At 38.9% G+C, this 25,910-nt stretch overlaps 2 protein-coding genes across 2 annotated transcripts in view; one reads left to right on the forward strand and one right to left on the reverse strand.

Moving 5' to 3' along the window:
- Positions 1 to 743: 743 nt before the first annotated feature.
- LOC102807873 (uncharacterized) lies at positions 744 to 14,022 on the reverse strand. Its single transcript, XM_085491149.1, has 8 exons — positions 13,766 to 14,022; positions 13,502 to 13,562; positions 10,149 to 11,175; positions 4,800 to 9,699; positions 4,379 to 4,463; positions 4,028 to 4,121; positions 2,097 to 3,146; positions 744 to 1,340 (listed from the first exon to the last, which is right to left on the reverse strand). The coding sequence occupies exons 3-7, from the start codon at positions 11,146 to 11,148 to the stop codon at positions 3,082 to 3,084; spliced, it is 6,144 nt and encodes a 2,047-aa protein (XP_085347275.1). The 5' UTR covers positions 11,149 to 11,175; positions 13,502 to 13,562; positions 13,766 to 14,022; the 3' UTR covers positions 744 to 1,340; positions 2,097 to 3,081.
- Positions 14,023 to 18,054: 4,032 nt separating this feature from the next.
- LOC100376052 (transcription elongation factor SPT6-like) overlaps positions 18,055 to 25,910 on the forward strand; it is a 47,623-nt gene continuing 39,767 nt past the window's right edge. The window contains exons 1-4 of the mRNA XM_085491150.1: positions 18,055 to 18,207; positions 23,597 to 23,738; positions 23,943 to 24,133; positions 24,547 to 24,678. Coding sequence (XP_085347276.1) covers positions 23,648 to 23,738; positions 23,943 to 24,133; positions 24,547 to 24,678 — 414 coding nt within the window. The 5' untranslated portion in view covers positions 18,055 to 18,207; positions 23,597 to 23,647. The remainder of the gene's footprint in view (positions 18,208 to 23,596; positions 23,739 to 23,942; positions 24,134 to 24,546; positions 24,679 to 25,910) is intronic.

Below are 25,910 nucleotides of genomic sequence, written 5' to 3' on the forward strand. Positions count from 1 at the left end.
TTTACAATATGGCTATTACCTATATGGCTACTGGGATTTCCGCCCTAACCATGAAAAAATACCTCTGATTTAAGTTTTAGCGATGTTGCTACCAGACCACTAAGTACAAGCAATCGGCAAGCGGTATTAAATCGGGTATTCGAGTTTCGCCTGTAATGCCGATGGAAATAAACAAGCTGCAACAGATGGGTAGTGTTGACAGCCTCTAACCCAGTCTTTCTAATTCAAGAAACCTTTTACATAGCTTTCACCCCAGGCTCAGACTTGTAGCTGTCTGAGCCCCAGGTTGACTTGTACCGGCGGCATTGAAAGGTGAATAGCGAAAGAGTCACAAAATAATTTGAAAGAAGTTGGTTTGTATTTCCGCGGACTCCAACAGATTTCAACTTGCGGGCTGTGTGCAGCGTCAAAGGCCGTCCATGTACTATACAACACATTGATACTGTTCCAAAACTCATTCAGTCACATGTAATGTTATTTTCATTATAGTAAGATAGTCTCCAAATTAAAACGATCACATAAGGTACAAGGAGTCCTTGGCACTCGTTTTAAAGATGTACAGAGAGTATTTTTTTCAGTATTTTGTTGAATGAACGAATACCACTACGTTTTCAGCTAAACCATTTTCATGTTGTATTGTTTCTCTCAAAGACAAAATGAAACTCAGATTTACTCTAGGTTGACTTCAATCCCAAAACAAAATTTCCTTACGTGACATCTGGATAAAAAAACAACCAAAAGTGTAGACCTTTCATACTGACGCATGCGCAGCGATAAGAAACTGGTAGTTTCTTTTAATACACGCACGCCATCAACACTTTATTTTCATTTCAAAACACTAAGAGTAACATTTCTGCATAATTAGCCATTTATTATGAAAATGTAATGAAAATCAAAAGATACATTCAAATCCTGGCAAATTTTGCATTTCGATTTACCTATTTGGGTTAGGAAGCGCAGTTCACGGTCGAATCGGCAGATCACAAGCCCACATACATTTATCTGAAGACCATTTCAGTATTATAGCACAAACAGAACTAAATACATCGCTCAAGAAGGTGGTCAATTATTTGTGATCTCATTAATGAGTTTGAATAATTTATGAGGCAAGACATGACAATAGAATGCGTAAACTACATACTAGTACATATCCCCCAATGGACACACCTTTCCTACAAATCGCGCCCTCTAGCGACGCATCTCTTCTATGACGTGGATGGGCAATACCACGATTACTGAAATTCGTTAGTAGCCGTGGCGATACGAAGGTAGCTAAAAGCGTCGATATCTTTTGGATCAGTCATCAATTAAGATTACGTTTAAAGCGGGAGGATCGTCACCTGCGCACCTGAGTCCCAAGCGACGATAACACACTCTAAAAACGCAAAGCCTCATAGATAGACGCTTGTTTGTAACCAATGACACACTAAGGCCATCTGACGCATGCGCAGGTGACGACACCCCAGTTTTAAGATTTTACTTCATTGATTCGTAACTGGCGACTACATAACCAAAACGTCATCGATTTGATTAACATTTCCTTCACCCATTCTGACGCCACAAAACATTCTACCACTGATGCTATTTATCGGAAGGTGTTATTTGTAATTTCAAGAAATTAATCCATGTGCCACACATATATTCCACAAAGCAGCGAGTTTCAGATTTTCTAGACAAAGTTGCCAAGTTCTGTTGACACTGAAATAAACTTCAGCTCATAGTAAATTTAGGGTTAGCACGACCGGAACAGAATTTCGGAGATCCGTTATGTTTGATAAATGCCACATTTTCGAAATTACTATAGCATCAAATCACTGTTAACATTGGCTTAGCAATTATTTTGAAGAACAAATCCAAATTAACCATTTTAAATTTGGCATTATTTTCATAAATTCCATACAATGTAATAGAATTAAAGCGGGCGAGTCGTCACCCGCGAATGCGCCAGATGGACATAGCGTGTCATTGTTTACAAACATAAGCCTTTGTGTTTTTAGCGCGTGTTGTTATCGTCGCTTGGGACTCAATTCCCGCGCGTGCGCAGGTGACGACCCTCCTACTGCTTTACCATAACGTATGCAAGATTTCGGCGACACTGAGAAATGTATTTCTACTGAACAATTCCTCAACACCCGAGGAAAAAAAATCATGCTTTCACGGCGTGATCGCGTGATGTATTCATAGGCATTTATATTCATGAGAGTTCCCGGATGTCGCAGGACATGTTTTCCAGTACGCTTATTGCGTACCGCGTATAGCAATGCATTCTTGGGTAATCGTATATTAATTAAACGTCTCCAAATTTATTTTCTGGAAACGCTTGTGTATTGTTACACTTATATCTCCGCTAAAGGTGGAATAACAAAATGTTAATTGCACTTCAATCTAGTACTGGGTTTTGTCTCCCCACGTTTCAGTAAAATCCTTGGTTAAATCAAAGATACGAGAGAAATATTCTCTAGTGTTTTGGGTTAAATTTAGTAGATTAAGATATCAAGCATTATTATGCAAGTACGCAACCCATCGGACAATAAATACTAGTAGCTACAAGTCTACAGAGAGCGTGTCAAAAGAAGCTGCAATCGCTGATATAGTACGCACCAGCGGGAATAAACTAAACTCCAACCAAATACACGAACTTGCGCCAAGATTTTGAGACGCAGTCGTGGCAAATTGCAACTGTACTACATTGCAATCTCGAATAATTTTCAATATAAAATGCAACATATTTGAACTTCAAATCTTCAATTCTCAACACAACAAAAATATATAAATGGACAAAAAAACCTGTTTTCATTTTTGATGTAAATGAAAAAGACGCCAAGACGGTTACATTGCGCATGCTCGAATGCAAAAGTGTGCAAGCTTCAGCCTCGTTCGAGGCTAAGACAAATGTTGCCACAAACATGAAAATGACACAACAGACAAATTATCAACCGCTTGGAGTTTGTAAATTTCTTCAAAGTTCCTAAACCTAACGTGTGAATATATAATCTACCATGGCAGTTTTTAGTTTTAATGGATGATTATCTTGTTATTATCAGAGATCATAAAACACAGAGACGTGGATTTATTTGGTAACTAGTCTCTCCGTGGTTCTTTCTGTATAATCATCATAGCCATCCAGAGCTTCTTTGGGTGTTCAGCTAATAAAAAAAAGATGAAAATGAAATAAATGTCAGCTTCTCTGTAATTTGTGGTTATATGTACGTGTTTGCCCTCAGTCGTGCGAGTACGAGTATTGTAAAATAAGTTATTTTCACTGACGTGTAATTTCACTGTTTGGGTGTTTTGAGCATGCTCAGCGTGAAATGTAAATCGTGTTAATGTCCACGAGCAAATACCCACACCAGCAGATATACGATTTGAAAACTAATCAAAATTTGATCCGGAGGGCGGACTAACTGTTTTTGATCGTGCTCCGCAATACTAAAAAAGCAGCGACGGGGAAACTGTCGATTTTTAGTTGTTGCTTGCGTTCGTCGTCGACGTACTGAGTAATCGATGACACAATGTAGCCATTCTTTGTAGTGTATGCGTTTTGAAACACGTGACCAATGTGAGTGTGTGTGCGTTTTGGGACCGCAGAGATAGAGTTTATTTGTATGAAACAGACCCTGTTAACGCCCTCGGCGCATACATTTGCGTTACCGCGACCGTTATATCGTTAGCTCTGAAACACAGTAATCGTCCAAGTCTGTACGTCAATCTGCATATCTAATAGGAGTGTATTCGTACTGTACTAATATATGCATATGTGGTAACACATTTTTCACCATTTGACAAAAGTAAATTTGGTGTTTTAGTGCTGTGAATGCGCGCGTGTGCGTGCATTTTATACATCACAAAAATTAAATTCATACTTCTAGAAGTTGCCTGACAAAACGCAGAAAGTCACTGGGAAGATTATTGGCCACGTTGGGTGTACTGAGTTTTTGTTCATGTTCTTCAAATCTAGACTATATGCATCAACAAGAACCTATTTGTGTATAAGAGTATAACACGAGTTTCGCTTTATTCAACCTACCTTCGATTCTTATAAGGTGAAACTCTTTGACATCTGACGGGTGATTGGTTATAACTGTGCCAGTACGGTTTGCTATCTGGCGGATATTCTTGCCCTAAAAATAAACATAAATTTAAACAAAGTTTGTGAGCATATTTCATCATTTTTCGGAATAAATACCATTTCACGTGCTGCCAAGTGAAAAATCATATTGTGATCAAGGCTTCGTGTGGCACCCACCGTAGAAAAGAAAAGCAAAACACTTCCGTGTTCTATAGACACGTACACAATACATAAGCTAGTGAATGCACGTGCTGTGTTTGTTCAGAATGCGAGTTGAGTTATAGACACCTGTATTTACGGCGTACTCACCTTTCTGCCGATAAGTCTGGGCATACTGCCAGCCGGATAAGGGAATTCTGTTACGTAATTACCACATTCCGTGGACTGTGATTCACTGCAAAGGAAAAAAAATAAACGTGGACACTTCACAAATGTACTGGATCGGTACTTTCGTTTTCTAGTTTCGGTTTCTCTTTTTTGTTAAACAAACCACTGACAAAACACGACACAAAATCCATAAATAGAGTTGTAACGTATATAAAAATATATACATAATTTGATCACAGAGCGGGTGACGTAACATCAATACCCAGTCATTAGTTTACATGTATCGACTCAATTAAAAATAGATACGGCGACAGCCACACACGCGGCAGTCATCGCCACGTAGAGTTCGTTGCATGACATTCCCAGCAAATTTTAGAAACACTTTTTCATGAAAGTCGCTTACCTCTTACTGACACTGTTCATTGTTCTTCTGTCTTCACTCATTTCAGATGCTGTGTCCTCGACGTCGTCCTCCTCTTCCGTCACTTCTAACGACACCTGTACCCCGCGATCGCGAACTGCCACTTTGCTCCTACTGATGACGTCATCAACTTGAACTCCCACGCTCACACTCTTCACTTCTCTCGCATCTGACGCAGGTGGCGTTTCACTTACGGATGTTGGTGATTTTTTCGCTTTTCTCTTTTTCCTTTTCTTGGCATCCGTTGTCATTGGATGAGTCTGCGCAGTTGTCGGGTCTTTGCTTTCTTGGGGGGTTTCTGCTTGCAGTCGAGCCAATGTTCTGACGGCGTTTCCGACATCTTTTGGCGGTTTTTTCTTCGCGTTTTTCGTACTGTCACTTTTTTTAAGAATACCATCAAGTTTGTCTTTTGCTTCTTTCGCCAGCTTCCTGCCTTTCCGCCCCGTACCACCAGAGGGCGGAATAGTTATGTTCTCAACTTCGTTGATGTCGCCGAAACTTGGTTCAATATCTTCCATTTGTTCGGTTTTAGGTGCAATTTTCTTTCGATGGTCCACTTCTGGTCCTTTCGTCTTTTCTTGTTTCGTCTTTTTTCCTGATGATTGGTTCTTCTTTGTCTCCGTATCTAGTAATACACCTTTGTTATCAGTTGACACATTTTCAGCCTTTTCTGGCAATTTGATAATTTTTTCTTGTTTCGACTTTTCATTTCTTTCTTTTGCGTTCTTCGAATTTTCCGTTTTCTTTAACGTTGGCGGCGCTGTCCCCACTTGGTGTATGTCTGTTTTAGTCTGCTTTGCACTTGATTTGGAATTTTTCCTATCTTTAGGAAACTCATCTTCGTCGGTCGGTAACATTTGTTTAGAAATTTGTTTCTCCGTACCCACTTCTTTAATCGAATGTCGCCGTCGGCGGCGCTTTTTTGACGTGTCCTCGCACTTTTCTTGGTGACTTGAATCGATGTCGCTGTCGTAACCAGATGGTATCGGCATTAAGTCACGTAACTCTGCAATATATGCGGTATCCGATTCGGGCTCTTCTTGGTCCCTGTTACACGCGACAACCGTCACGGTAGCATGACCTTTGTTTCCCTTGACACGCTCCAAGTCTGAGTCACTGTCCCTATCCATCGCGATAAGTTCAAATTCTAGGAACTCCGGTGGCTTGTCAATATCGCTCATTACCGCCTCGTCGATCGTTTCGACAACTTTAGCCGGCGTTCCCGAGTTTAATTGGGAAAAACGACTCTGTCTTTTATCTACATCAGGCCCGGGTTGTTTTTTTATGATGGCGATATCCTTTGTATTTTCAAGTACCGGTTTCGCGGCATGTGTTGGGCTAAGTTCAGGACTACATTTATTTTCTGCTCTTGTAATTCCCGAATTATTAATCTCACTCGGGCACTTCCGTTTAGTCTCGTTACAGCTGTTACCATTTCTGACCGTAACTGGTTTCACAATGTCTCCTTTCCTCGGTACTGGATCGACGTCATCGCACTCATCTGCACTCAGTACCACCATCGAAAAACCCTCTTCTTTAATCTCTAGAGACCTACGCCGTTCTTTGCCCACGTTTTTGATATTGAGGCAATCTTGTCTGACCGCGGGGATTGTCTTTAAAACGTCTTCAGAAGGCTCATTTCCAATGATATTTGCCCGTTGTCTCTCTGTCTCGCTTTCGTCCTCTCGTAGTTCGGTGGGATTAGGCGTAATAACGACCTTTGGAAACACTTCTCTACTTGTAACTTCAATTTCGACTTGTTTAGATTCCACAGGGGATCCACCGTCCTTTTCTGTTACGATTGTTTTTATGGTTTCTTGGACTTTTTCATGCTCGCCATTTTGATTTTCTTTAGTCGAAGACTTATCAGAATATTCAGTTTGGCGGGCGATGTGCAAATATTCTTCCGGATTTCGTGTACTAGCACCCTCTACGTCAGTTTTTGGCGCTCGTTGTTTTGCCGGGTCAATTTGAGCAGACGGAATTGGTTCAATGGTATCGTCTGCGCGTTGTTCAGTCGGCATATCTACCAGACGATTGGCAACTTCGGTTTTCTCATTTTTGCCGAAAAGCGAAGTGCTACGTTCTATTATTCGCGTTTTCAAAACTCTATTGGTATCACCGGAACTCTCGTCGCTCCCTGATACATCAAATGCGGATTCTATGGCAGTGTATACGCGAGTGTACGTTTTGTCGCGGACAACGCGGTTGCCATGTTCTTCTAAAGTTTTGTTTTCCGTCGCCGGATTTTTCTCCGCGTTAACTGGGGCAGTCGTCGGTGTATTTTTATTATGATCCTGCATCGTTACAGTATCCGGTGTATTTGTGACATCGAGGGCAGACGTAGCGGCCGCAGATTCATCGTTGGTGATCACATCATTGCGTTCACAGGGCTCTGCCGTGTCGGGAGACAATATTACACATGCATCCGTAGTTTGTACGTCTTCCACACCACTTTTTGTGATCTGGTCATTTCCTGTACAACCTCGAATTTCATCATCGATTTTTTCCTCATGTGTGTTTCGATTAAGGGTTTCTAAAGTTTCATTAGTCGAAATGCACTTATCATTGGGCGTTATTGGTAAATTATTATTTTTAGAATCAATTATCTTTCCTTCATCGCCGGGTCGGGCAGCATCATTTGTGCTACTTGGAAGATCTTGGCTCTCGCCAGAATTTTCTACACACTCTGTTTTGACAGTGGACTTGCTGGGTACCAACTCACTCGATTCCCCTGTTTTACTATTTTGCTCCGATGTAACTGGTATTGCCTCTGTCGCAATTTCTTCGGTTCTGGTTACGCCGTCCGGTGGTACGTATGGAGACGATTGACCAGTTGGTGGCGCACTCTCAAATACAGGTGTACTAATGCTGCTGATGTCGTCAATTGTACTACCAAGCGAAATGTCACGTTTGTATCCTTCGTCGGAATTGTCCTGCTTTTCACCGATAACATGGCTATCATCAATCGCTTTTGAATCTACTGTTACATTTACATTATTTGTACTTTCTAAGATATTGTATTTTGTGTCTTCTGTAGTTGGCGATTCGACTTGAGCCTCAGCTATCGTTTTTGTCTCCGCCTCTGACAGCGCGCTAACGGGAGCGCCACTATCCGACATCGATACATCGGCGTCAGCGTCTATGTCTTCGTTGTCAAGTAAAATTGCGCTTTTTACGTCATTTGCGTTGGGTAGTTGTCCACGTGATATGTTACTATTAGTAGTCACCTTGCCAATTTCTGGCGCTAACTTTATGTCGCTATCACTATCGGCTACGTTTATGGGTTCTGGACTGTGGCCGTCGCACATACGATTGTCGATGGGCATTGGTTCGACTGTATCTGTTAAACTTTCTATTACTTTTTCGTCTAATAGCTTCACGTTTTCATCACTATGTTCAATTGAAGACTGTTGGTCGACCACAGCAGCGACAATGTCGTGATCATCATTATCGAACACCTGTGGCTGATTAAAACAGTCTGTAGTGACATTACCTCTGGGCAACGTGACATCACTACTAGTTACCATGTCGTGACCAGTTGTTACTATGGCATCATGACTGGGTAAAGTGACATTATCACTGGTTACCATGGCACGTGGTTCGTCCTTATTAGTATTCTCCAGAGAATCGCGTAACTGATATGTGTTTTCAGTTGCGCCTGAGACCACATTACGCCCTCTGTCATTAGTTTCCGGTTTTGGGTAATTTTTGGGACCAGTTTCTGTTTCTGGTTGTACATCCTCGTTGGGATCATCTTTCGTCATCAGCGCATGCTCATTTGATGTGGTAAGCCTGGGCTGCGACGTGAATTCTACATCACGCACTGCTTTCAAGGGGTGTAATATTTCAGGCTGATGTTCAACGTCAGGTAAATGTTGAGCAGTGTTCATGTCCTGTTGTTGATCACCCCCCTTATCAAAATTTTCACCTTTACATTGAGGTCGCGCTTTCAATCCAGTTTCAAAATCGTGTTCACCTAACCTGAGGTTCTCTTCAGTTGACGGTAATCCTGTCTCCTCGTTTATCAGCGGTTGCCTGGCAACGGCGAGGGTTTCAGATATATCGGCACCTGTTTTGATTGCTCCTGATTGAGTTACACTATCGTGATCAGAACATGAATCAGCTCCAGACTCATTCTCGCCAATTGACGTAATTTTGACGTCACCTATATCATTTTCTTCCTTTCCCCCGACTTTTAGTGTGCATATGGTGTTGCTGTCTTCAGACGTTGCTCTTTTTTTAATTTCCTGGATTTCACTAACACTTTCCAAGTGGATGTTGTCGTATATGTCAGACCGTGAGATGGCAGAGAACGTATTCTCAGACGTAGTGTCTACGTCATCAACACGTGCACACTTCTTTTCCAACGTGTTCGGCGTCTCTTGTTCATCTCCATCATTTCGAGTGTCTCCATGTGATTCTCCGCCAAAGCCGTCCGCGTCCGCGTCGCGTATTTCTTTGCACACATCTGTAACATCTTCATCGTTTCCACGAGAATCAGAGTTGAGAAGTTCTCCAGCACTTGCGTTCTCGGGAATATTTTTATCAGTAGCCACACTCATAAACGCTTGTTCTGTACGTTCTGTTATTACAGTGTGTAAGTCACGTTCTTCCGCCACACCTTTGCTCTCTTCTTGTTTGTCCATACCATTCACCGAATCATCCGTGTTTTTGATACCAGTTATACACAGCGCCAGCCCTACATTCATACCAGATACTGTCAAATCACCCTCAGCATAACTGGTAGATAGAACACCCGAGCCTACAGGCGACTCTACTCCTTCACTCTCACAAGTCGTACCTTCGTTTGAATCGCATACGACTACAGATTCCGTATTCCTACTTACTCCGTTGCTGATTGGATTCAATTCATTCAGATCTAGTAGAACAAAGCAATAGAAAACATATTACTTAATAGTAAAGTGTTCTCTTCCGCCAAGTTTGGAAGTACAACGTACGCATTCGGGGACTGAACTGAACTGGAAATTTTGGAAATAAAAAAAAAAACATCTAGGAAGCATTGAAAGACTCTGAGCTTGACCTGAGATTCCAGAAATAAAAAAAAACACACCAAGAACGAAACAAAAACAAAAAGTACGTAATGCAAAAAATAGGAAAATGTCGTAAAGAATATGTGAATAAAATAGTTGCAAAATTCAATTTCCTCGAACCCTCTCCCCAGATCTCAAATGGACGACCCCTTATTTGTGCAATTATAAAATTTAACATGTTTACTCCGCCCAAACCTGAACAAATTGGAACTTGGAGGATGTTTAACCTTGGATAATAATATAGGGTTATCACCATGGTGACAATAATATTACATACCTGCTGCAACATCTATAACTTCATTATTTCTCATTCCCATATGACATGTGTTATCAGTTATTATCGTATCGCACATTTTGTCATCAGCTTCGGATATCATTTCAGTTTCGTTCTCTGCACCTTGTGGCTTTGCCATCAGGTCGCTAGCACTTTCTTCTGATGGGCGATTAAAAGCGTCGTCATCATCGCGCATAACGTCATTACCCGCACCGTTATTATTGTGTATATCACTTGATTCGCCATCGGTGATAGGCCCGTCGCATGTCTCGTGCGTGGTACTCGAACTTCTGGAAATCTCACGGGGTTTTGGACCGTCCACGTCAATCACACAGTTTGAAATATCACTGTTTTCTATGCGTTCAATTTCTACTTCTATTCCATTATCGAGTGAAGCTGACGTACCTTCTTCGTCCAACAGAGGGACCGTTGCACCCGAGTCACTTTCCCGCCTAGAATATTCAAATTTATCGTCCGAAGTTAGATTGTGAGCTTTTCTCCCGCGCGATAGCTCCTCACTTTCTTCTAAAAGTGGTGAATATTCTTCATTTTCTTCATTATTTTTCTTGTTCGCAAAATTGTCCAGCTCGACGATGTCGTCTGCTGCAGATTTTGACGCCCCCGCTTTGGATTTCGGGCGCTGGGAATCGCTGAATCGCCGACTTCCCTGTCGTTCTTCAATGTTCGGCTCCACTCTACTTATTTTTTTAACACCACAACATTTAGATCCCATGTTGTCGTCACTACTAACTAGTTTGCTGGGCACGTCGCCAGCACTATTATTACTACTAAAACTACTACTATTTGAGGCATGTCGACCTTCCTCTGTGCTCATGTCGCTTTCGTGCGAACTCTCGTCCACTGCTTCCTCGCCAGAAACTTCTTTCTCGCCTTGAGCTCCACTGTCCCCGCTACTATGTGAACGATAATACTCAGCAGCTAGACTAGCAGCAGCAACTACGGTTCCTAATACAAGCCCCGCTATTGCCTTTGGCAACACCATTAATGTCAGTCAGTCCGCTCGAGTTCACTGAAAAAAAGAAAGACAACATTAACATTGAAAATTGAAATTCGATCGATGGAAATCGTACTTTGTAAAAACATCGATTTTTCCTTTGCTCCATTTACACATTGATACTACGTGATCAATTCTTCTAGAAGTATTACATATATAGTTACACAGAGATCTATCTTGGATTCTTATTAAACATCTTAGACATAAATAACGTTCATGTTCCATCAGATCATTAAGACTTCATTATGTATGCAGATGATAAAAAATAATTTATTTCCATAAGAATATTTAACAAATGAAAAATGTAATAAACACGCAAAACTCGTGTACAGAACTTAAACAAACTATCAGTAGTTAAAAATCAAAAACATCAAATTACAAATTGACCAGATATATCCCACCTGATGTTAATATTGGTATTACAGTGGCGGCGGCACAGGGGAGCAGAGGGGGCTCGCCCCTTCGAAACAAATTTCGCCCCTCCAAAATCAAGCTGAAACCCTTTGTGTCAGCAACAACTGTCCCTCAAAATTAAGGAAATAGCGTTTCTGAGGGTCTATATTTCAAATTTTTTAAGAGGGACACCTAGTAAGGTCGCGCCCTCGGCACAAGATCTCACCCACCCATGCAAAATGTCGTGCCGCCGCCTCTGTATTACATTCCATTCTGTGCCACTGACAAGAGAAACTAACACGGTTTTCGTGGGCTACACATTGATAAAAACATAAACTGAAAATTCCCTATTGATCTCATAGTGAATATTGTTCTAGAAATACTGGCGTTCTAAATAAAATATTACTTACTCAAGCTAGTCCTGTTTACATTACATTGCAGCACATTAACTCCGCAATATTTAAATTGCAGCATTTTAGCCTGAGAAATGCATGTACATGAAACTGCAATAATGTACAATACGCATGCGTACCGGATAATTCGAAGTGTGTTAGATCTGACATTTCTTTTTACTATGTTCGATGCCAGAACAACATTTTCTTGTTACTATAAGCCATGCTCTTGTACAATAGTACAAAATGATTCAATTCAATTCACAGAATAGTCTCGTTTAATAGTCTACACTTTACCTCAAAAGATTTGAACAAAAAAGTGAAAACTGCAAATTTACTCAAATTGTGTCTGTTGGCTCTAAAATTATGATTCATTTCCAGAAACATTGAATATAAAAAATGCAGCAAAATTTGGGCGAGAAAGTTGTCGCTTTAATAAAAAAAATCTGGTAAACTGGAATAACTATAGTTGTTAGCTGGCGCATATAAAAGTATTTTATATTACTATTACGTACTATAAATTCACAGTGCATGCGCATGTTGGGTCGTGTTTTACGATATTCCCGAGCGCAACAGTCGCCACATCGCATTTCATGTGACGCGTACAATGCGTGTAAAAATATAATTCAGTAAGTCAAACTCAGAAGGTCCTTTGAACGCCATATTTTTTCATGCCAACATTTTAGCGCAAATTTCGAAATTGCTTGATAATTTTTTTAACCAGAAATGGACACTTTTTTTTCCATTGGTTACAGATCTCGAGTAAAATTTGTGTGAAATAAAACATACGGGTTGTAGTTCGTAACTGGTGACACAAGTTGACTTTGAAGCTCAAACTGTTAAAACGTGTCTTTTTAGGTAATTTAGTCAATGTGTTAAATTCGACAAAATGGCGGGATGTAGCTACTTCAAAGTTTTACAGCATATAAAAGTAAATAATGTCAATGAGTTCAAATAAGTACTGGGAAATAATTAAAATGCTACCCGCCGGTAAATCACGGGCATTATACAGCTGCTTCTCATTCTCGTAAATACGGATATGTGTCTGGGAATATAATGTCTGTCATCTTATGTTAACACATTGCAAATACGTTCTGCTATGAATTGGAACAAATATCTGACCCCTGACCTTAAACCGTGTTCGTTGTGGCTCAGCGTAGTATCGAGTACGACACGCGACAAGGGCGTGCATGATATGTACGGACCCATGCTACTGACGTCACATGGGCAATGACGTAATGATTCATGGGATTAATGAAATGATGGCTGAATCCAGAATCCCTACCCCAACAAGTGAATAAATGTAATCATGTTACAATCCGCGACAACAAAATCTTACATATTAACCAAATGATATTCAAGGGTGAGTCATTTTATTTTCTCTGGGGTGGCGAGGCTTGAATCGGAAAAAAAAAACGATCGCAAAAAAAAAATGACCAGTCCTTTATACCGAGAAAATTTCAGTGTCCCGATTTCACAGTTGGATTAAAGATTTGAACGAATGTGGATTTTTGATAAAGTTAATTTCTTGGTTAATCAGACGGCAAGTACCTTACCTCATGATGCGGCGGATTGCGCATGACCGTTGGATCTCTGGCGACGGGCACGATATATTCCCTGCAATTATTGAATATTTGTCGATAATCTTCTAATATATATCGGCATACTGCATATAAACAATTAGTGGGCCATATTTCAATGAGATCAGCGAGCTAACACGGTATCTTTTTTTAAAAGGCCATCAACCCCGTTACAGGCGATGACATTCTTCAATACGTCGCCTCATGCACACGTACGGGAAACGAACATGCTTTGCATACCTGTGTCGAACAAACAGTAATGTATTCAACTGCCCCTATTTTCACATCGTGTCTCCCGAGGCAAGGCGGAGCCAACTGGATTATTATACAAGAGAGCCGTCTCCCTTAAACGTGATGATGGTACAACGGAACGCGCAACGCGTCTATGGAAAGTACAATTAAACGTGTTGAGTGAGCACCCTGGGAAAAAATATGAAGAAGTCTGCTTCACTAAGTAATATCCGCTATCAGTGGCACGCATCGCTTGAACTCCGTCGTATTAATAGACTGATTGGTGCTTATTGAGTGATATATGGTTTCCTCATATGGGTTACGAGAACACAGCGCCACCAATTGAATGACAATGATATTTAAATAATTTATATATCATATACATATTAGAATTAGTGAAGTTATTTAATTGAAGGGAGGAAAAGTGACCAGGGTTGTGAAAACAACCTGCATTGGTACCTCCAAAATAAATACGGTCTATTCGACGGAAACTTTGAACAAATGAAGCAAATGTATGTTTTGATTTACGTCATATATATATATACTTGGACCTCCCGTAAAATCGCAATTCAATACAGTTGTACACGCGGATATGTCGAATATTGATTAACCTCTTTGCATGTAGCGGTCCCGATGATCATCGAACCGGGTATTTCGGCCTAGACCGACCACCGAGACCGAATATTTATTTCAAGATTCCGACTGCGGGTCAACTATTCTTGGAATGCTGTGTGCGCTATCCAGTTCTACTCGTTCATGGCGAGTTACGAAACCGACATCACATCGCCGTGTCAATCCACGGTCGCGATGCTCCGTAGCGCGAATAGAGATGCTTCGTTAGTATCCGCCCTCATCAGCTCCCCCCCAAAAAATGCGTTTGTACTTACTTGTAGTTCATAATCTGAACGCCGACGTCGTGTAACATATTATCCACGTGGTAATGGATCTGACTGCGAGCTCGGTGTTCACTGAGTTGTAGCTTGACGTCACGATTCTCGTCTGGTTGTACGTGATATCACGTAGAATCGAAGTTAACGCGTGGAATGGGTTTCAAGTATCATGTCTCGTAACCCAACGCAGCCAAACCCGCCTGTTTACTCTGAATTATCACGATTAACGCGGCTAAATTGTATAAGTGCGTAAAATTCAATGACAAAGAGCAAATACAAAGTACGGGCCCGGTACTGAACATATTTCCATGGAAACTACAACATTATGATAGTGTTAAGGCAGAAACCTTCTCATAAATGCAAATACCGAAATTGCAATAACTTGTACCGCAGAGTAATATATGGAAATTGAATTTAAAAAAGTTTGGGGTCACCGGCTTAATTTTTGTCAAAATTAAATACAACTGTATTTTAGTGGATTGTGGCCATTTTGTTCGTATTATAACGCCTTTGCGATAGGCTCCCATGGCAGAGATCATGTTATGCCATATCTTAAATTGTGGGCGGGTGACATAGGCTGAAAAAACAAACATATATTGTGAATAATGGGTTATTTTATGTTTTCCTGAATTCTATCAAAAATCTGAGGTTTGAAAAGTGCAATTATTCCTTAACACTGTCTTCTATGGAATTGTTCAATTTTTGAAATTACGTCACTGCATTACACAAAATAATTTTATTTTATGATACCATATTACAATAGCTTCCTTTTAGGCCAATTTCTATGACAATAATATTTCTAAAAGTAGACTGACCACTCTTTTATATTTTAAAAGTGTTTCATTCTCAACTCGTTGGCCCTATATGTACTATAATAATGACCATGCTTTTCGACTTGAAGTTTTTACATTGTCGTCTGTATTGAGTTAAATTGTAATATTATTACTGGTGACACCAGAAAGCCAAACACAGATTATGTTTTAGAACTCGGCAGTAACGCGTCCTACATGCCAGACGCGTGGCCACACTCATCATGTTTCCAAACATTTAATATTAGATAGACTACTTTGAATTCTTAGCATATAACGCAATATGAGTATTTAAAATATTCTATAATGGTCTGCAATTTAGAAAGACACGTAATATATTTTTATTATTATTATTGAGGATTAAATAATTCGAACGGTTTTGTGTACGTGTACCTTGTACATAACCCAGGATCACTCATCTAAATTGAGTGCTGTGATTGGCCAATTCTCGATCACGTGATACCATCTCGAGTTCATGTCCAAACTCTCAATTAATATGTCAACAAGGTTATTTCAATTACGAAAGAAGATATTGGCAAAATAATCATACTATTACAAGTGGCTTGAAAAACGGGATTTTGTTTATAATAATGATGATGTGTCTTTGTAATCGTGGTGAGAAAATCTTTCTCGAGACATGACCAAGACACATGTAAATCAGAGTCACCCGGACCGCGGTAAATATCATTTTGCCGTCATATTGCAAACCAAAAATTCGTCGTGGCATTGATGACAGCGAAAATAATCATGGAGATCATATGTGCGCACGAAAGTCGTTTCTGTCCAGTCGTAAATGTTCAACTGTGTTTCATTTTTCGTTATAGCCATTACACTACGTGTGAGCATGGACGTACTAGAGTACGTTTCTAGTACGTCCATGGTGTGAGTGTATAGCATTATGCCATTATTGAGTATATACAGTCAGGAAGCACGTACTACGCAGTCTCCAGGTGAATTTGCCTTATTTGGGCAATAGTTATACGTAATCCCGAAGAGTTGTAAGCCACGCGTAATATGTGCGTTCCAGAATGTTGGTGGTCATATGTAAACACATAGACTATTACGTTTATTTACAAGGACAATTTAATTAGCCTAGACCATAGTCCCTCAACTATGCCCAAACTAAACAAATCGTGACGACACATACTAGTAAAACCCCTCGCTTCGCGTTTGTTGATTGACAGTACATATGTCGTAACCACCATGTAGGATTGTTTGACAAGTGCGCTTATGTTTAGGGACGACGTCAAAAGATCGATGTCGGATAAAAACTTAATTCCTTTAGTTTTTTTTTCAAAACCCCCCTACCCCCCACTGAAACTTAATTGATAAATATTGGTCATGGCGTCAGACTACATTCATCATTAAATACAAATTGATAATCGGACAGTAGTATTGCATAGCAGTTGGTTGTCGGGTGGGTGGAAAAAGAGTTTACAAATGCACCTCATTTGACGCACAGATTTACACTCCAAACCATTTTTTCTGGGTTTTTTCCCTTTTTCGGTTATTTCTGTCCATAATTGGATACAACTACAAATACTCCAAGATTTTTTGACTTCATTAAAAAATAAAATCTAAAATCGTTTTTGTAGGATGGAAACTTTTTGAGGTCAAAAGCAATAACAATTTAAGTTTCGTGCCAGAACCCGTCAATATTTAATCGTTTCAAAACAGACCACAACACATTTTGCCATCGAAAACCAACTATACATGAGGAAAATTATTTAATACATCTAGATTTTTCATTGTATGTGATTGACAAACAATTTTAGATATCATGGTGATTGAGATATATCCTTGGTATCCTCGGGGCGGACATCCGGGCATTTTCACCGCCTGGCAATCCGCGGCGGTGAAAACAAAGGCCCAAAACTCGCAGAAAACGGTACTTTGGGATGATTGTTGAGACTCCTCTGAACAGTGTAACAAGATTAGCCCTACGTGTGTAACATATATAAATTTGGTTGTTCAGAATTACTTCAAAGTTGAGTTTGTGTTGTTTTCTCGAATTTTCACCGGCTCGACCGGCGTTCCACAGCAGCGCGCACAGAGCCCATAGAAATGCATGTACAGTGGTGCGCGTCGTAGCAACGTGGAACGTCTTGTGACGTAGCTTCGCCCCCGAGGATACTAAAAAGGTAAAATTCACTATAACATCCAAAACATGTCATTTTCATTTCGTTTTGTACATGAATTTTCTCCGGTGACCCAATATTTATATTACATTTTATTTCCAAAGAAAATGGTATTATTTTTTAACTTTTGATTGGCAATCTACGTCAACTATCACGTGAACAATTTTTGATTTCAAAATATTTTTCAAAAGTTCAATTATCACTTATCAGACCCATCATGATACAATATCGTGACTGTCTTGTACCACGTGTCTTGGATTTGCTAATGACTTTCTAGCTTTAGGTAGTTATACGCCATTACATGGTGGCATGGTATAATATCAAATCATCGACAACACTAATAGTTCTAATATTTCGCTATTATTTATGCATTTTATTGAATTTATAACCACGACATTTGATAGTTTTAGCAATTGTCAACTGCGCCCTCACACGTCAACTTCAAATACTAGGTTACACAAGTACGCATGCGCAAACTGTGATCCGCCATTTTGGATTTGTACTCGCTTTTCAGCGAGATTGTTTTTGATAGTATACCTCTAAAATTGTCGGCAACTAAGAAGAGTTTTTGGAAGAGGAACTTTTCGCTAGGTTCCTCGTGTTGCTCGACAGAGGTAGGTATAATTTGGTAGTTCTGTTTATGGAATTCTGGCTGTAAACCATCAGCATTTGAAGAGAGTTCAATTCAACCCAAAGCGTGATTTCTTTGAGACGCATGTTTTTATTCTCCGTTGTGCTTGATGAAAATATCGTGATCCCGTTTACTACGCCGCGAAAAGACCACGACCGCACGATTTTTTGTGCAATGCTTATATTAACAGCGATACCACTGGCTTGCACATGATGCTGTGAGTTCATGACGTACTTTAATAATAAAATATACCTAATAATATCAACTGTTGTTGTGACACCATTTCATGATAAAAACTGACCCTACATTGATACTATGTCACTGCTTGTTCTCTGTGCGTCTAATGATGATAAAACATGCAGCTCATTCCTGGAAACTGGACAGCCATATCGAAGAATTGGTGACGTGTTTGATATTTAACTGTACATGTATATGGCCTTACCCTGCCAGACCCATGCACTTTTACATTGACTTGACAGATGAGCAGTAATAATACGACAGCAGCTTTTTGAAAAATGACCCGGGAACTTAGTGGTCAGGAGAACTGTGCTTTTAAAATCTTTTCAAAATTGTATGGATTGGGAGAATGATTAGCTTTTCTTGGTCTTGATTCATGTGAGTGGACTGATCACTCTTCTTAGAAATTAAGATATACAGTTGTATATTATATTCCAAGATTAAGGTAGAGATGCAGTTTATTTGGCTTGCTTTTTAATTGAGTAATTAGACAATGAAGATGGTATTATATATCCAACATGTTATATATTTTCTGAAAGCTTATTATACAAACTTTGTAAAACTTGTCTTTATTTTAAATATCCAGAATGCGTTTTTGATTTTGGGTCAAAAATATGCTTTTTTGGACAAAAGTGGTTTAAAAAAAATTAGCTTAAAAACTTCAAGTTCGTTTGTGGGTAAGATTACATCACTGGATACCTTGGTATACTACTAATTCAAATGCGTCCACTCATCTCTCTAACGGCTTTCAAAGTCGCACAGCATGACCTCAAAGTTCACTCTTTTCTATTTTTGCATAATTTATATATCCATGTTAATTGCGGACTTTTTATTTTTGTTCCACTCGCCGTAATAAACTGTCCGGACGCATTTTGAAGGGGGAACACCTTGTCAATAATGTGTGAAAATTTCGAGGCAAATAGCCAAAGCGTCTATCAGCTATTTTAATTTAAAACCCAAGAATTCACCAAAAATAGAAGACGAGAAAAAGGCTAATTTGCATATTTGCGCGTTAAACCGGGAATTACTGCTTTGTCATACTTTGTCATACTTTCTAGACTATTGAAATTGAAAGTTAACGTATAGACATAGACATTTTATGTAAAATCGTTGGACCAGAACAACTGCTCTTGAATTTATAAATCAGAAACACGTCAGTCATACCAGTGTTTTGATGGGGTCGGTAAAAACACGTGGCAATGCCCAGTAAATATGACGTCATCTCATGAATTATTAAACAGGGGGCGGTCCTAGGAAGGTGGCCTTTTATCATGATCAAAACATCATGGCTTCTCTTCGATGTATTTTCAATAAAAAATCGACGAGTATTTCAGAGCCTATGGTTTACCGTGAAGAGTACAAAGTGGGATATTAAATTATTTATCCTTGATGATTTTTATGTAGTATTGAGAACCAACTCCAGGAAGCGAACGCACAATAATGAATAATCGCGTAATCCTAAAATCGAAACACAAGGCACAGAAGTTTTGTTCATCGTTTCCAATCCCATTTTTCCCACGGCAACATATTTGTTAAAAGAAATATTTGAATTCTGTTCGTTTTTTAAGGAGGCATTTTTTTATTTTTTCCGATTTTGGCAACGCCTTATTCAGGGATTTTCTAAGACAGTCTCAGACAATCAGCGCACGGATGTACGTACAAAACATGCTGTTGCACTACCGGCGACGGTCGCTTGCAAGAAGAGAGCTCCAGCTCCTAACGTAAAAGTTTTAAAATTTCGACCGGTTTTAAATAATTAGTGTTGGAAATCTGACATGTTTTAAGAGTGCAAAATTAAGGTGCATTTTCGAGCGGTCAAATTTTTCTGAATAGAAATCGGCAAATGAAATAAATAGGAGTGCTAAACAGTGTGTTCGTTAGTTTAAAAAAATGGAATGTCCGTCAAATTGACGTAAACTTACCCATTTTCACGGAAAAAGCAAAGGTCGTGGCCAAGTTGCAGGCTAAAAAACTCAAAAATCAAAACAAAATCATCAATCAGTAAGTATTATGACAAGGAAAAAAAACAACATCAGACGCGGAGAAGCGGTCAGCGCGTCAAAAGAGTTGTTACCGTAATCACAGTCCATCAACACCAGGACTGTGCCGTATTGTATCAAGTTACCTCTCTCTGTGATTTATTTTTCATTGAAATTATTTGGTTGTTTTCAATTAATTTTAGCGTACCTCTGCAATTTATTTTAGTATTGTCAGTTGTTTGCTTCATTGAATTAAACAGAGTTCGTCCGGTTGCAAACAAAGCTGTCTCGCACCACCTAGCAAAACTTGCGAATGATCGAAATACCCATTGGACAAAAGATACACAAAAGTTTGTATCTCCCGACCCAGTGCAATATATCCGGTTAGAATCAAAGCTCACGTATCCCTTATTTGAGGGACCAGATTCTGCCGTAAATTCGGGATGGGATTTAGAAAAAAAATAAAATGGGACTTTTAAGGTGTATTTTGGCGTCATTTTCGGACATTTCAATCATTCCTGATGCCTAAAATAGAGTCTAAGTTTTACCGTAGTCATTGACGCCTATTCAAGAGTATGATGTTTATCGTGACTAGCGTGAATGGGTAAGCTTCGTTTCGACAATGAGCAGTTATCACTGTAAACAATGTTAAATTATTCTTCACATGCTCAGTTTATTTTTTGAGAACAATTATTTAAAAATAAAATCTCTCAGTCAATCAGAAACTCGGATTCATGCCTTCAGGGAAAGCCATGTTTGGACGCTCACATCGATGTTTTTCGTTCGGTGGGCTGATGCCTTCAGTGTAGCTTTTGCCTCTTCCGACATAGAAGTCATCTGAATCTTCTTTCTACCTATCTTTCTTTTCACACCACGCATAATGTAATGATAAAAATTAGGAAAAACACGCTGAGGAAATATAATGTTTGGTTTGCTAGCGAGCGAGAACTGATTTGAGAATAATTGCACATGCGCGCGTGAATTGAATGAACTATTACCCGTACAATCTCGATTTGCATATTGTCAATCAAAGGTCTTGTTATTTGGTTACTCATGCAAATTAGGCAATTGGACATAAACATTGCCACGTGCGAGTGTTTTTTTATTTTAACCAGAAAATAAACAGCAATTTTAACGGTGTTCCAATAAGAATTCATTGGTCAAATTTTCACAGAATGTTCTTTAGATAAAAATCTATATAAAAAATGAAAAAAACTATTTTTGATTGAAATTCACAAATAAACTGCATCTCTACCTTAAATGAGAAACAAAGATACCTTTAGAATTAATTTTTCTTAACATTAAAATTTCAAACATGGAAATAGAACGCATTGATATCTTTTGAATTAAATTCTTGATCATTACATTATGCTCTTTTTGCAGTACAAATTCCTTTGGGCCCCATCACTCATAACTCTAATCTTGAACATGCCTCTCCAGTGCTTCTCCAGCATATTGGTCGTCACTTTGTGTGAATTATTGTTAATTGCTTTGACAGTTTCAATTTGGCAGTGTTGGTTCACCAATGTGAACAACTCGCATTAACCCCCTCTCCTCCTGTTGCCTGTTACCCATCACAAGTACCCCAATCCAAGTCAATGTAAAAGTACATGGGACTAGAAGGATAAGGGATTAAAAATGTAGAGATTTGATTTAGTATTGCAGCAATCAAGTAATTGTTTTTATGTCAGTTTAATTTACTGCTGTTGTCTGGTTCAATATAATAAATAAGTTGTCCCATTTATAATTACTGTTACGTTGTTTCATAGAAGTGCTTATGCAGCAAGTTTGAAAAAGCTGTCAGCAATTGATACTTTTATTGTCTTAAAGGGGTGAGGCATGTGTTTACTTAATAATATTAATGTCAATTATGAACATTATTCTCATTGTTGTTCACCAGTGTTCTCTCCTGGATTTTGTTAGCAAAGTGGCAATACGAAGCAAAACATGCTATCGATAAAGAGCTTGAAACGTCTAGCTATTTTTAATAGATACTTAGGACTACGATTACCAAATATTATCTACTATGAAACATGGACATAATGAATGCATTTTAAAGACTTTCATTAGGAAGTGCAACAATTGTGCTATTATCCAAATTTTTCAGTTTCATTAGCATTATTCTATTAATACTATCATGGAAAAGAAAAATAATTTAAATTATTTGTTACCACATTAGAACACTGAAATATAATTTAGGCAATGCATCCCTGATACCCCCGTTCAGGAAGAACATTGATTGTTGTATTATATGTAGGGTGATCAGAAAAATTGTGTTGTTAAAGTTGCATTCCCACTTTTTAGGATCTGTAGAAAATATCTCCTCTAAACATTTACAAGAGCTTTGGATTTTGAATGGTTCATGAAAAATCTTTACCAATAGAATCTTGAAATAAAATTTGGGAGTCCCTAGAATTTGTTTGGGAGCCATCCAATTATATTCTCAAGGGCAGACATCCGGGCATTTTCACCGCCTGGCATTCATCGCGGTGAAAACAAAAGCCAGAAAACGGTACTTTGGGATGGTTGTTAAGACTCCCCTGAGCAGTGTAACAAGATTAGCCCTGCGTTGTGCAACATATATAAATTTGGTTGTTCAGGATACTTTGAAATTGAGTTTGTACTGTTTTCTCAAATATAGTTATTTTCACTGGATCTTCGACCGGCCTTTCACAGCAGCTCACGCAAAGCCCATAGAAATGCATGGTACAGTGGTGCGCGTCTTAGCATTGTGAAACGTCCTGTGACGTAGCTCCAACCCCCCAGGATAGGGACTTATTGAGATGCAACCTCACGAGGGGTCACCTAGGGAGTACAACTATAACAATTATGAATCAGTTACTGCTTTATACTTTCTCAAGTGGCAACAACGTCATGATACTAAATTTATTTCAAAGTATCTTTGAAATGCAATATAGACAACATTTTTTACATTGTTTGGTTTCGCATGTTGATGACCAAATTTGATTATGATGATCATTTATTTTAAATTAAAATTGGTTTCACAGCGCACTGTACATTTGAATGGGTCGTCGTCAGAAAAATTAAATACACTGATATCAATGTGTAGTGGTTTCTTATTGTATATACCAAAATAATAGTTGAACTGCAGTATCAAAGAACAATATTAAGATTATCTATACATTTGGTTTGCAGGTGACTTTCATAGAGTGCTTTTGTGATTAAAGCATTTGAAAGTCTGCGAACATGAGCGCGGAATATTTTGAAGAAGAAGCAGAGGTATCAGATGATGACTTCAAAGGCAGTGAAGATGAAGAAGAGGAAGAGGAGGGAGAAGGTGAGTTTGTGGTACTCTTACAGAGTCCAGTGGCTTTGGCCTCTCCATTTAGTTTGTAGAAGGCAAACTTGTCCAGAGTACAATGGCTTTGGCACTTTCTCGCTTTTCTGTGTTCAGTCCGAGGTAGGAATTGTGTTTTGTCTGATCCAACAATCACTACGCTACTGATGCTCGGCATGCATTTTGTAATTTTCTTGTGTTCAGATCTCGATAAGAACTTAGAAGATCTAATTGATGATGACCCTGTGGAGGAAGATGAAGATGAATCTTCCGATTCTTCTGATGAAGAGATTAGAAAGAGGAAGCGAAAAAGGCGACACCATGACAGTGACGATCAACTTGAAGATGAAGATTACGAGTTGCTGGAAGAAAATTTGGGAACTAAAATTAAAAGGGTAGGAGTTTTGCAGACGTTTGTGCTTTCCAAAATGACTAAATTTTGTTTCAGATTGTATGTCATTAATTTGACCATGTCAGGGGTAAAATTGCCTAAAATCACAATTGAGACATTCTGACCAGTGAATACATAAAAACTTGCAAAATGTTATTTTCGGTAGGAAGAAAGATGTTATTGCATGGTTATCTGAAGCTGGCTTGGAATAAAATTTGAAATAAATATAAAAAGAAAAACATGGGAAATGTAAAAGGTGACAAATATGGACTGTGATGTTCAAAATGCTAGATTCCTCGTATAAAGATCTTGAAAGCTGTTATCCTGAAAATAGATTTTGTAATCTAGAGAAGGATTTCGCATACCCATGCTCTTATTCATATGAAACCCGAATTCATGTTAATCTTTTTGTTTCAGAACAAATTTCGAAGGTTAAAGCAGCTGTCAAGTGACGAGAACGAAAGCGAGGATGACATGGATGAGAAAGTTGATGATAGAGAGGCCATCGCTAATCAGTTGTTTGAAGGCGCCGATGAGGATGAAGAGAGGGTAAGTTCGCACATCATTTTTGGGGATTTTCTGCTTTTTTTGTTTTTGATGTACTGAATAAGGGTAATAATGTCTGTTGTGATTGTTGTCTTCGTTGTCAACTTCATTATTGCTGTGTCTTGTATGATTGATTATTGTTAGTTTATCTACAGTTCTGGTAATCAGAAATATTTTAACTTAAGGCAGTATTCAGGTGATCTAATTTTATAACATCCAGAGCCATCTCCATAACAAAATTTTGGCTGTTTTTACCGTAACAAGAAAGTCGTTCTGCAATCTCGTGTGATGATCAATACACTGGGGGAATTGTTACAATAACACACTTGGATCTTGAGTCTGTGTCTGTCTTTGTTGTGATTCTTGTCTTTCTTTTCTATGACTTACAAACTGCATTGTATGAGATAAAAGTGTTATGTTTCCATGAAGAGTGTTATTATCGTACTTGTCTGAGTTAGCGCCCATGCTCGACTAAGCACCCACTCTTATTTTTTCGGGGTCACTTTCAGCTTAGCGCCCATCAAAACACCAAATTGAACCATCAATCATGAAACCCGGTCATTTAACATTGTTTTACTTTTCTATTGTGACTATCATGAATGAAGTTTGAACGAGTAAACTACTCTATGATTTTACATGACCCGTTGCATTAGTGAAAGGAGTTAAATTCATATTACACACTCAAAAATTTGAAAAAAAAAAATTGCGCCATACCCTGATAATTTTTACATTCGTATTGAAGAATACAAGAAAAAAGTGCCAACAAATTTGGGTGAGAAAGTCCGGTGGTGAAAAAGTTAGGGGTGGGTTTGCGCAATTAAGTGCCCAGCCCCTTAAAAAAAATGATTTTTTAAGCTGGGTACACTGGATGCTAAGCTGGACGAGTATGGTAGTTCCACACCAATTCTGATTAGCTCACATAAAGCTATTTTGATCACTTCATCTTTTCTCTACTAATCTCTCGTTGTTCCCTCTACTAACACTGTAAAATCTTCTTTATAATTAATTAAACTCACTGTGGTAGATCCAGAAGTTGTCTAAGGATTTCACCAGCGGTAGACAGCCACCGGTTTGTACACTAAAACTACATGTCATGTCAGTGTCTTAGGGAATGTATTACAAAGTACTAGTCACCCCTGAATTGTATTGACGCCATGATGGTGTTTTATAGGCAGTCGCACTTGTTTAAGTTTTGTGTGCATACGCAGTGGCTGGTTGGCAAGAACCATTCATTC

This window comes from Saccoglossus kowalevskii, chromosome 16 (assembly GCF_978046115.1).
Source record: "Saccoglossus kowalevskii chromosome 16, keSacKowa6.1, whole genome shotgun sequence".
NCBI classification, from domain to species: domain Eukaryota; kingdom Metazoa; phylum Hemichordata; class Enteropneusta; family Harrimaniidae; genus Saccoglossus; species Saccoglossus kowalevskii.

What these genes read in the sequence shown, in the direction of transcription:
- LOC102807873 (XM_085491149.1), bottom strand. Translation starts at nt 11,148, where the DNA reads ATGGTGTTGCCAAAGGCAATAGCGGGGCTTGTATTAGGAACCGTAGTT. An exon ending in ATGAACAGTGTCAGTAAGAG is followed by an intron (nt 4,464 to 4,799) that starts GTAAGCGACTTT and finishes TTTCCTTTGCAG; the next exon opens with TGAATCACAGTCCACGGAAT. An exon ending in TCACCTTATAAGAATCGAAG is followed by an intron (nt 3,147 to 4,027) that starts GTAGGTTGAATA and finishes TTTTTTTATTAG; the next exon opens with CTGAACACCCAAAGAAGCTC.